This window comes from Priapulus caudatus, unplaced genomic scaffold (genome assembly GCF_000485595.1).
Source record: "Priapulus caudatus unplaced genomic scaffold, Priapulus_caudatus-5.0.1 Scaffold266, whole genome shotgun sequence".
Lineage (NCBI taxonomy): Eukaryota > Metazoa > Priapulida > Priapulimorpha > Priapulimorphida > Priapulidae > Priapulus > Priapulus caudatus.
The window spans coordinates 89,299-100,123 of record NW_014577327.1 but is presented as its reverse complement, the minus strand read 5'-3'; the positions used below and the strand labels follow the sequence as shown (position 1 = coordinate 100,123).

The following is a 10,825-nucleotide window of genomic DNA, read 5'->3' as shown; positions in this document are numbered from 1 at the left end:
ACACACACACACACACACACACACACACACACACACACACCACCACACACCCGGCCTCGCACCCGCATCACGTCATGCGAGTGTCAATGAACAGGAATCTATACGCTGCTCCTCGTGGAAAAGCTTTATTCGCAACCGGTCCACCGCCACTAAACGAAACATTCCTTAACACTGATGCGACGCATTTCTGACTTTCCGCGCGGAATGGTCTTGTCTTCGTGCCGTCTGTCCGCTACCCACGCCTCGCTGACTTCAAATCTTCTTTCGTGCATTTCGCAGAACCCAATAGGTGGAGATGTTCGACAACAGACAGGCGGAAGTGACGCGTTAAGAACGGCAAATCACATATAAAAGAGATAATGCAAATATTTCGCATGATAGCACGGCAGTCGTCTGTGTAGTAACCAACGGTTGAAAATTTTCACCAGCAAACACAATTATAGATACGATACGATACGATACGAATAGAACGATACAATCCACGACGACGGTCCCCATGGCGCGATACCTACTGTACGCCACTAATTTGCACATGTGCAATTTCGATGGCACAAAAAAAAAGTTTAAGAAAATTAAGTTTGAGAAGATTAAAAAAGAAGATTAATTAATTAGCCTGAGAAGGCTATTCATGCATTAGATGTGCGCTTAAGATAATCACATGCACGCTTACTTATACATGCTGAAACAGATTTTAAATGGACTGCCATTTTTTATTGTTATATTATTACTATTGTTATTATTAATACCACCATCATCATCATCATCATCATCATCATCATCATCATCATCATCATCATCATCATCATCATCATCATCATCGTCACCATCATCATCATCATCATCATCATCATCATCATCATCATCATCATCATCACCATCATCATCATATTATTATTATTGTTGTTATTATTATTATTATTTACTGCTTTTATTGTTCTTGTTACTGTTTTACGGTGGCTTTGTTGTGGTTTTTCCCAAAACGAATAATTTGAAACAAATTGAGAGAGATGGGGTGAGGGAGGGAGGGAGGTAGGGAGGGATGGAAGAAGGGAGGGAGGAAGGGAAGGAGGGAGGAAGGAAAGATGGGTAGGGAGGGCGAGAGGGAGAGAAAGGAAAAGAGAAGTACAATAAGAGAAAAAGGGAGAGAGCACGAGAGGGAGGGAGAGATGGAAAGAGAGAGAGAGAGAGGGGGAGGGAGGGAGAGAGTGAGAAAGATAGAGAGAGAGAGAGTGAAGTACAATAAGACAGAACGGGAGAGAGCACGAGAGAGAGGGTGAGAGAGAGAGAGAGAAAGAGCAAGCAAGCTAGCTAGCTAGCAGCTAGGGAAGAGCCACATTCTTAACGAGAACTCGCACATACACACACACGCGGCCCTTTGCTATAAGTTATAACTCTTTAGGCTCTCTTCAGGCATTTCGACACAATGGGCACCCACTTTCCTCTAACCACTCTATATAAAATTATTAAAATTTCACAACTTTTCGCGCAAAGGCTCGCATGCGTGTAAACATCCCTGCCGTTCATTTCCAACAGCCGATGCTTGAAACCAAATGCTTGAAACTTATCGGTGCTGCCACCTATCGATCTTAAAAAGCAAAAAAGCGTCTACAAAACGAAATTGGTCAGAGCCGTTGTTCGACTGATGGATCAATATTGATATCGTCATCAAGAGCTATTGCAATAAACAACAACAAATAGTGACAACAGTAACAACAACAGCAAAAACATCAAAGCAGCAACGACAACAACAACAAATGCAGCAGCAACAACAACAGCAAAAAAATAACAAAACCAACAACATCAACAGCTGCCAAAGAACCAACAATAACGTGAACACAAACAGCAACAATGACAAACGCACAAAACATGAGGACAGCGCGCGAGCAGCGTGGCTCTGCGACATCGAATATCAAGCAGAAAGAGAGAAGGGGATGGAGCAGAGAGAGAAGGGGAGGGAGGGAGGGAGGGAGAGCGAGAGAGAGAGAGAGAGAGAGGGAGGGAGAGAGAGAGAGAGAGAGAGAGAGAGAGAGAGAGAGAGAGAGAGAAAGAGAGAGAGAGAGCGCGCGCGAGAGAGAGAGAGAGAGAGATCATGAGAGAACCGCACCTTTTACATGGAATGCAGCACGCGGTTGAAGCTGTTGTAGGCAGACTCCAAGTCGAAGAGCAGCTGCCTCACCTGCTGATCAGACAGCTCGTCATGCGCCTGCATCTGATTCATCGTGTCCAACCTGTGCAGGTTAACGACAATGACCAGGTGCTACCTTGCACACTAAAAACACGCACGACCACAGCGCAGGTAACGACAATGACCAGTTGCTACCTTGCACACTAAAAACACGCACGACCACAGCGCAGGTAACGACAATGACCAGTTGCTACCTTGCACACTAAAAACACGCACGACCACAGCGCAGGTAACGACAATGACCAGGTGCTACCTTGCACACTAAAAACACGCACGACCACAGCGCAGGTAACGACAATGACCAGGTGCTACCTTGCACACTAAAAACACGCACGACCACAGCGCAGGTAACGACAATGACCAGGTGCTACCTTGCACACTAAAAACACGCACGACCACAGCGCAGGTAACGACAATGACCAGTTGCTACCTTGCACACTAAAAAAACGCACGACCACAGCGCAGGTAACGACAATGACCAGGTGCTACCTTGCACACTAAAAACACGCACGACCACCACAGTTCAGATACGCCCTTGCATTATTCGCCGAGTCCCAAGGTTTTACTCAAAGGGGAAGGTGGAACTCGATAACGCTTGCTGTGTGCTATCATGGCAGGATGTGTGCAGAATATGTGAAGACATTCCCCAACAACAGTGATGGATGGCAAAACGTTTAGCTACGCATAGAAGAATAGTAGTCAGAAACAGAACATGTGTGGAAAAATTAATGTCCTGATAATGATACATTCCTGAGCAATTACTTTTAAAGTACGAATAATACTTTCATGTCACAAATGTTATTATTGTTATAATCTACAGAACACAGAACAGAGAATCACTCTAGTAAATGCACTACAATAAGTTAGTAACTACAATATTAAGGTTGTGAATTTATTAAACGTTTGACCAAAGCAAACAGTTGCCACAACTTGAACCCTGAGATATCAAATTAAGTGAATCTAGTTGTTAGCAAATTTTATATATGATAAAATTGTGCCTTGATGTGCCATCACTGGTAACAGCTGAGCCAAGGGTTTGCAGCTTTCTCTGTGGCACTAAGTCAGTACATTAAGTAAAGAATACTATGTGCACTACCAGTATTTACCATGTCTGCGTCTTGGCTTTTCCTTCGAAGTCGGAAGGCAGGATGCTTAGCCTATTCATAGTCTCCATGAGATCTTTTAGATCAGGATATATCTACAATGGTAGACAAACCAACGTGTGTATTCAAGCTGAACATTTTTACATGAATGATGCTATGGTAGTCATTAATATTTTAAATGCAGATGGCAACTTATCGCTATATAGAGTTTAAACAATAAAGAAATCAATTCTGTGCTGTCATTATATCCTAATATTCTGTCATTATGCTGTATTGATAGGAATTCTAATCATACCATACTATGGATAGTGTGTGCATTCCTACCTCATCCATAGCCCTGATTTCCAGGCGCAGTTTATCCATGATCGTGATGAAGAGCTGTGGAGAAAGTATCATCAATGAAGTAGTACCTAGACACGCACATACGTTGCAAAAATATTAAAAATAACATGCAAAACAAAAAACATGCCCATTTCACTGTTAGACGCAATATCTTTTCATCAAAACAAATGAGCAACATACTGATACGATGTCGGCGATACATTTGCTGGTGTTTCCTTGGTCATCCTTTATAGTGATTGGCCGGTCTTCTTTTATTCTTTCTAATGCCGCTGGACAGTCCATCTGTAGAAACACAGCGTGTTAAAGTGATTACGTGACCGTAAATAGTAAAAGTAAAAAAAATATTTCCACTTAGTCACAAAATGTAAGTAATTCCGTTCACTTTTTATGGTTAAAAAGCTGCATTATGCTTCCTAGTTTACTATATTGTTCGATGTAAACATACACTCGTGACTCATACATAGCCCATAGCAAGCAATTAATGTCAGGATCATAATATCAGATCGTCCAGGTTTTTTGGATTTTTAACTAGTTGAGAAACAATCTTAGCACGTATGAATTTGACGACACATTTAGTCCCGTTAGTACTTACTTTTAATGTCAAAATATGGCAACAAAAATTGTACAAATATACACCATAGAAAATTCATGACGTAGTCAATTTAACACTAACAATGAGAAACTCGTGAGTCTGCTAAACAGTTTTACTCTCGTGTTTCATGACATCATGATGGATGACAGCATAGGTTACTATATAATCATAATGGTGACTTACTCTGTATTTTCTCATGAAGGTTTCAACGGTAGGGAAGTCATCACACTGCACTTGCTTGAACGCAGCCTTGTACTGCACCAGTAACTTTGAACATGCTGCAGTGTACCTGAAAGATGAAAATACCCTTAGTGAGCCATACATGTCTGTATGTCCTATTTGACATCCGAAGTCATCAGAGTCATACATTTGTTTAAACAATGCATCCGATTAAATTTTCTATATGAAATATGTAAGTTTCGTTAATACTGTTTCCTGCTTACTCCTTTGGTGTCACGGCGTCCTTAATGTATGCTTTTTCCAGGCACTGTATGGTGTTGATTACAGAGTACAGGTCAGCCATATTGTCTACCTTTTCTCGTTCCCTTGCATTTCGGTAAAGGCGCACTTCCTAGTAAGGGAATGCAAACTTGCATCACATGCGGTGTTGCAAAAAACACTATCAATTGATCTTGTAATCTGACAATTGCAATAACAAATCTGTACATAGCATAATTATCAAATCTACCAACCTCATAAAGTTCTGGACGATTCATTGCACCGGATCCTGCAAAAGTTAACATTGTTGAAAGTACACTATGCAATTTGGCATTGAACCTCCAACTACACCAGGGTAAAAAAAATACACGGGAGCGATTCGCGATTCGCTCTTCAAATCTCTGAAATCGCGCCCGTGAGGCTCAAAATAGCTCCCGTAAAATTTTTGACAAGAGCTATTTTTCCCACAGACTTGAAAAACAGCTCCCGTGAGAAAAAAAGTAATTTTTCCCATTGTGGCTAACGGGGCTTATGGGGGGGGGCGGCAAGCCGAATCTTGAATGTCTCAGAGGCTGGAGGTACGGCAGTCCATTCGCTTTCATACTTAACGAGACAAAAGATGGCGGCGGGTGGCGCCAGATTTCAAAATAACGCATTGGGAAATAAATTCACGATTTGAGAGTTCAGATGAGCTAGAACCCTAACCCTAACGCCAAAAAGGGGCTTCAACGAACGATGGCTGCCTTACCTCCAGCCACTGCGAATTTTTCCCCTGAACTACACATTCCCTAGCAAGTATGCTCACTGTAGGTGTACGTAGCCTTTTTGTTGCAAGGTTTATCCACTTTAACTATCACTTATTCTAGCTTCAATTTTGCCCGTACAACACTCGTTTTCTCGTTATACACTCAATGAATTAATACTATCTTTTGATTTTATTACACTTATAAGTTATAATACTTATATTATTAATCGATGTTGCAGGTGTAGTGTTAGTCCGTCCGAGTTTCCTCTGACCAAAACCTACACCAAATCCACCAAACATCGTCGGTGTGAGCATTGGTCAGAGGAAACTCAGACTAGTGAGTAGTGTAGCGACTTAGTAATTAATACTAATAGTAATACTAATACTTATGCTGAGAGGGTCTATGTCCCCCGGGGTACCGTACTGCGAACGTATGCTGGTACGGTCCGTATACCGAACGTACCCTGGTACTATCTAAATGGCCGACCGTACCGTCGCCTACTTCCACTAAACGAGGAGTCTAGGGAGGTCGCTACGTCCTACCCCTAACCCCTAATCCAACCCTTAAACCATATCAAATAGTGACCAGGGTACGTCGGTAACCTGACCGTACCCAGGGTACGTCCGGAGTACCCTGGGAACATAGACCCTTATGAGCAATACTATAGTAAAGTAATAATGTGCGCACAGGAGTCATAAATAAAATATGGCCGTGCTGACGCAACTGGGTCCGGATTGAGGAGCCGCTAGGCTACGCGTCCCGGAATCCATCTCACACAGTGAGCTTGCGACACATACAATGCATGATTGCGCAATGGGACCTCTGCTGGATTGCCAGTGTGTTGTGTGTGTGTGTGTGTGTGTGTGTGTGTGTGTCCGGTGAGAGAGAGAGAGAGAGAGAGAGACGAGAGAGAGAGAGAAAGAGAGAGAGAGAGAGGCGAGAGCGAGAGCGAGAGCGAGAGGCGAGAGAGAGAGAGAGAGAGAGAGAGAGAGAGAGAGAGAGAGATGAGAGAGAGAGAGAGACGAGGAGAGAGAGAGCAGAGAGAGAGAGAGAAGAGAGGAGAGAGAGAGAGACGAGAGAGAGAGACGATGGAGAGAGAGAGAGAGAGAGAGAGAGCAGAGGAGGAGAAGGAATGTGTATGTGTGGTGTGTATGCATGAGAGAGAGAGAGAAAGAGAGCGAGGCACGGCCCACCTGACAAGCGCTTTCAATAAAATTATAATGCTTACTTAAATACGAAATCATATTTACTACCAAATTCTTAATGCTGTCTTAATCACTCTCTCTTCACCTATTATTTGCCAACAGTTTCCTGTCATTCGCTCCAAATCCTACGTCAGGCGCTCGCCGAATTAAGCGGCAGAGAAGGGCTAAAAGCAATTTTTTAGGGCAGCGTAGAGAAATGTAGCCGTTCGAATTTCTCTAAAAATGCGAAGCGCTCCAGAGGGCAATTTTGAAAAGGCACCAAGGCACAACTTTCAAATTTGAGAAGGCACCAAGCGCACTTTTGTAAAAAGTAAGAAAACTCATAACAAATTAGCTACTATCACATCGTCTTGTTTTAATGTACAAAACAATATGCCGCGCCATGTAAGCTTACATCGCGTAACACCCGACCCTTGTACCCCCTCGCTAATGGAAGCTACCCACCGCCGTAACAATAATTTTATATGCACCGCTATCAGGACGTGAATAATTATCCGATGCTGTTATTGTTCCTCCTGCGACTATCGGTTTTAAGCTCATCATTGCAACTACAGCACCGCACGCGCACTGTTATGTTGATCGACTAAAAACGAAACTAGGGCAGTAGATTAAAGGGCACCGACGGCAATTACACAAAAGGCCAAGGCAGGTGACCTGCCGTCGGTCGAGTCTGGATTTTCAGGGGCCGAGTAACGACAATTGATAGCGCCACCCGACGCGCAATTGCTGTCGGTGCCCGTCGGTTTAACTTCGAGCCCGTCCCTACGTGCAACCATATACCGCCGGTGACATTGCTCTCCGCGACTCCACTGTGGCACCGCTTACACTAATATATTATTAGTGTACACATTAGGTAAGCGTGCAACAGTGGAGCCGCGAGAGCAATGGCGCCGGCAGCGTATATTGTTGCGACGTACGGATTTTACAAGAAACTGTCGGCAATAATAGGTAAAAGAAAGTTTATAGAAACATTAAGAATTTGGTAGTAAATAGATTTCGATTTTAGTTAGCATTATATTTTATTGAAACGCTTCAAGTGCCTGTGGCTGTAACGAGAGCAGCTCAGAGAGGTGTTGTGTGTGTGAGAGAGCGGCGAGAGCAGAGAGAGAAAGACGCGACGCGACGCAGGAGCTGGCCGTGTGTGTGTGTGAGAGAGAGAGAGAGAGAGCGAGCGAGAGAGGACGGATGAAAGGAGGATAGACGGCAGCAGAGCGTCCCGTTGCGCAATCATGCGTGTACGCGAGTCGCGCGATCACTGTGTGAGTGGATGTCAGGACGCGTAGCCTGGAGGCTAGGCGACCGCGGACCGGTTCCGGACGCGTAGCCACTGCGTAATAACATTGACACTCTTGATATTACTTGCTGTTACTTCTTCTAGGCAGTTTTCAATGCTACTGAGTACTGTTATATCGTAACGAACAAGCACCATGGCCAATTAGTCAAAATTCTACAATGTTATCCCACATAGCTATAACACTGAACTACTAGTAATTAAACAAATTCAACACAGCTTTCATGCCTGATTACCGTTGTTTTTCACTGAAGTAAACGTTTTGGTACCTCCCGCGCCATCTACTGGTAGTCTGACCGCTATGTTAGTATATATTATATATGTATTTCAACTGTATAAAGTGCAAAAAATCACAATGCTCTATATACATAGAGTTTAAAAATGTGATATTAAATTATTTTGTATTTAGATATTTAGGATATAATGTATAGCAACGATATTAGATAAATTATGAGAAGAAACTGTAAGATTGTTCACTTGTTTACGATCGGCAAATGGCTAACAATAATTTGAGAATGGGTGGGTTCTTAATTTAGTTCATTTTCTTCCATCGCTTATGTTTGTGATAGGTGTTTATAAATCGAGAAGTGACAACCACCAATTTAACAAAGGTATAACTTAGTTATTTGTTTCGCACCTCGGTGTGTGTGTTGTTACGTTACCGGTACGTGTTCAGGTTCTTATGATGCCTTTTTGAGTTTTTCTATGAGCGACTGAGTCGGGCAGTGCATCATTAATTATTATAAGTTTAACCTCATAATGATTAGTCGTCAAAGCCCGAGGGACTATGTCAAAGACGGGGATATACTAGAACTGCTATTTCTGGGAGCTGTAGTGTTGCTGTTTGTGTTTCATCGTTGCGGATGGTTTCATCCTAAATAAAATTAAAACTTGCACGCTCATTAATTGAAATGAGCTTTATGAGATTTGTCAACATTATCACATAAGGTGTTAGCCGGTAGAAGTTACCTACCTTCATTCTTCTCACTATGTGGTGAGAAGGTCACAACCTAACAATGCAATTGGGCATTGTAGCTAACAGCCTAACACAGTACTGCAACAAAACACATCGATACTAAATTTTGTAATTAGGGGCAGTAAGCAGCAGTTGCGCTGCCTAGTACAAGGGTCAGTTTGTTGCCTGCTCTCATGTAAGCAGCATATAGTTGCTGCCAAGGTATTCCTAATAAACCATAGTAAAAACATTAACAATTCTGCCTGGGTGAGTAAATTTGCTGTCTGTCCTTTCTCTTTGGTAGCAAGTAATGGCTGCCTGGTAAAAGGGTTAATTTCTTACCCTACAATATCTAACTAATCTAAATAATTATATAGTCATTTTCTCTGTGACAGGACTAACCCTCAGTGATCTTAATAAGATAACACATGTTTAGTCATAGAAATAAAGAGGCTCTACTGTTATCCTTGAATATTAATGAACATCCACTACAAGCGAACATCCACTACAAGCGAACATCCACTACAAGCGAACATCCACTACAAGCGAACATCTACTACAAGCAATTCACCTCTTAAAACACGCAGGTGAAAAATATTTGAAATTTTGGCAAATGTGTATAAAACTGCTACTAGTACTGGGTGTATCTAAACTAAAAATGTAGAGGGCGCTACAGATTACGTAATTTTTAAAAGTGCCTGATCAGTAACCCAGTCACAATTTAACTCGAAACGTCCGTGTGATTTCATCATGTAAGTGTTTGCACTAAATAAACGACAAAATTTGGCCAAGTTATCGTGATTTGAGTTGTGATTATACTCATATGCAGCAGTAAGGTCTTTATCTGATAATAGACAACAACATGGTATGCCAAGCTAGCAAGAATTTTCAGTGGTCTAAGTGCTGCGTTATGCCGTGTTTGCCCTATTGCAGAACACATTGTCAGACTTGACTGTGATGTTCTCTAACTCACTACATTTAACCAGGGGTAGAAACTTTTGAACAAGCGAGTCCAACTGACGCCCTACCCCCAAAAAGAGGGAGTCCGCAATCTGAAGTTCAAAACTAACTTATTAACAAAAGGGACATTTGCAGTGCACAATTCTGCAAAATTTTCTTGGGACATTTGCTAAAAGAAATACGGTAATTCTGCAAGGCTGTGATCTGGAACGAACTAGTTAGTATGGCAGAATTTTCAGGGAGTCACACGGACTCCTGCATATGTCAACTCAGGGAGTCCGACAGTAAATGGGGGAGTATTTGACTCTGGACTCGCGTTAATTTTGCACCCTGCCTGCATATTGTGAGTATAATAGAGAGGGCCATTACCGTAGATTTACTGCATATTTTCAATTTTAAAAACACCAGCTTAATTTTGTTGTTTGTTATTCACTATAATTGTCTCTTGTATTTTTTTTTAACTGTTGGTGATCGTTCGTCACAATGCTGCAAGTGATGCGACTACAGGTGGCGACGTGTGTTAGGGACGGCGTTGTAGGAGGAAGACGCGATGTGACACGATGCAGGAGCCAAATACAGGCGTGGCTGGCTGCTGGGTTTTAATTTACGCAGTGGCTATGCGTCCGGTCCTCCATTACAAAGCTCAGCACAGATTCCCAAATCCATGTCACGATTAGCCTAGGCCACGCCTCCTTTCAAATCGTCGATTTTACTGAATTTACTATTGTTGCGAAATCTAACTCGCGGGGCGGGGCGGGTTGCCGTCTCTATGTCTTTTTATATCGCACACGACTATCATTGCATACTTGAACACTCCAAATATATACATATCACTCAGGGCTTTATTTAATATTACAGCACTTCGTCTCGGTCACTCCTACTTTCCTGCGCGTCACACTCTCCTACAACCTTCTCCGTCAACCCTCCTTCCAATCTGCCTTTCCCTCTGTTGCATTCCCCGTGCCACTGTTCTGCTGTGTGAAACCCGAATTTACATACAAGGTACTA

General features: G+C 42.6%; 1 protein-coding gene across 4 annotated transcripts in view; it reads right to left on the bottom strand.

Moving 5' to 3' along the window:
- Nucleotides 1-9,379, bottom strand: part of LOC106808301 (vacuolar protein sorting-associated protein 28 homolog) — an 11,596-nt gene extending 2,217 nt beyond the window's left edge. The window contains exons 1-9 of one of the 4 annotated variants that reach the window (XM_014810957.1): nt 9,260-9,379; nt 8,540-8,956; nt 4,915-4,949; nt 4,666-4,793; nt 4,406-4,511; nt 3,811-3,912; nt 3,613-3,666; nt 3,292-3,383; nt 2,105-2,228 (exon numbers count right to left, since the gene is read on the bottom strand). In XM_014810957.1, coding sequence (XP_014666443.1) covers nt 2,108-2,228; nt 3,292-3,383; nt 3,613-3,666; nt 3,811-3,912; nt 4,406-4,511; nt 4,666-4,793; nt 4,915-4,938 — 627 coding nt within the window. In that variant the 5' untranslated portion in view covers nt 4,939-4,949; nt 8,540-8,956; nt 9,260-9,379 and the 3' untranslated portion in view covers nt 2,105-2,107. Of the gene's footprint in view, nt 1-2,104; nt 2,229-3,291; nt 3,384-3,612; nt 3,667-3,810; nt 3,913-4,405; nt 4,512-4,665; nt 4,794-4,914; nt 4,950-7,970; nt 8,056-8,138; nt 8,186-8,539 lie in introns of those variants that run through there. The other 3 variants (XM_014810956.1, XM_014810955.1, XM_014810954.1) reach the window with 3 other exon arrangements.
- Between the last annotated feature and the right edge of the window lie 1,446 nt (nt 9,380-10,825).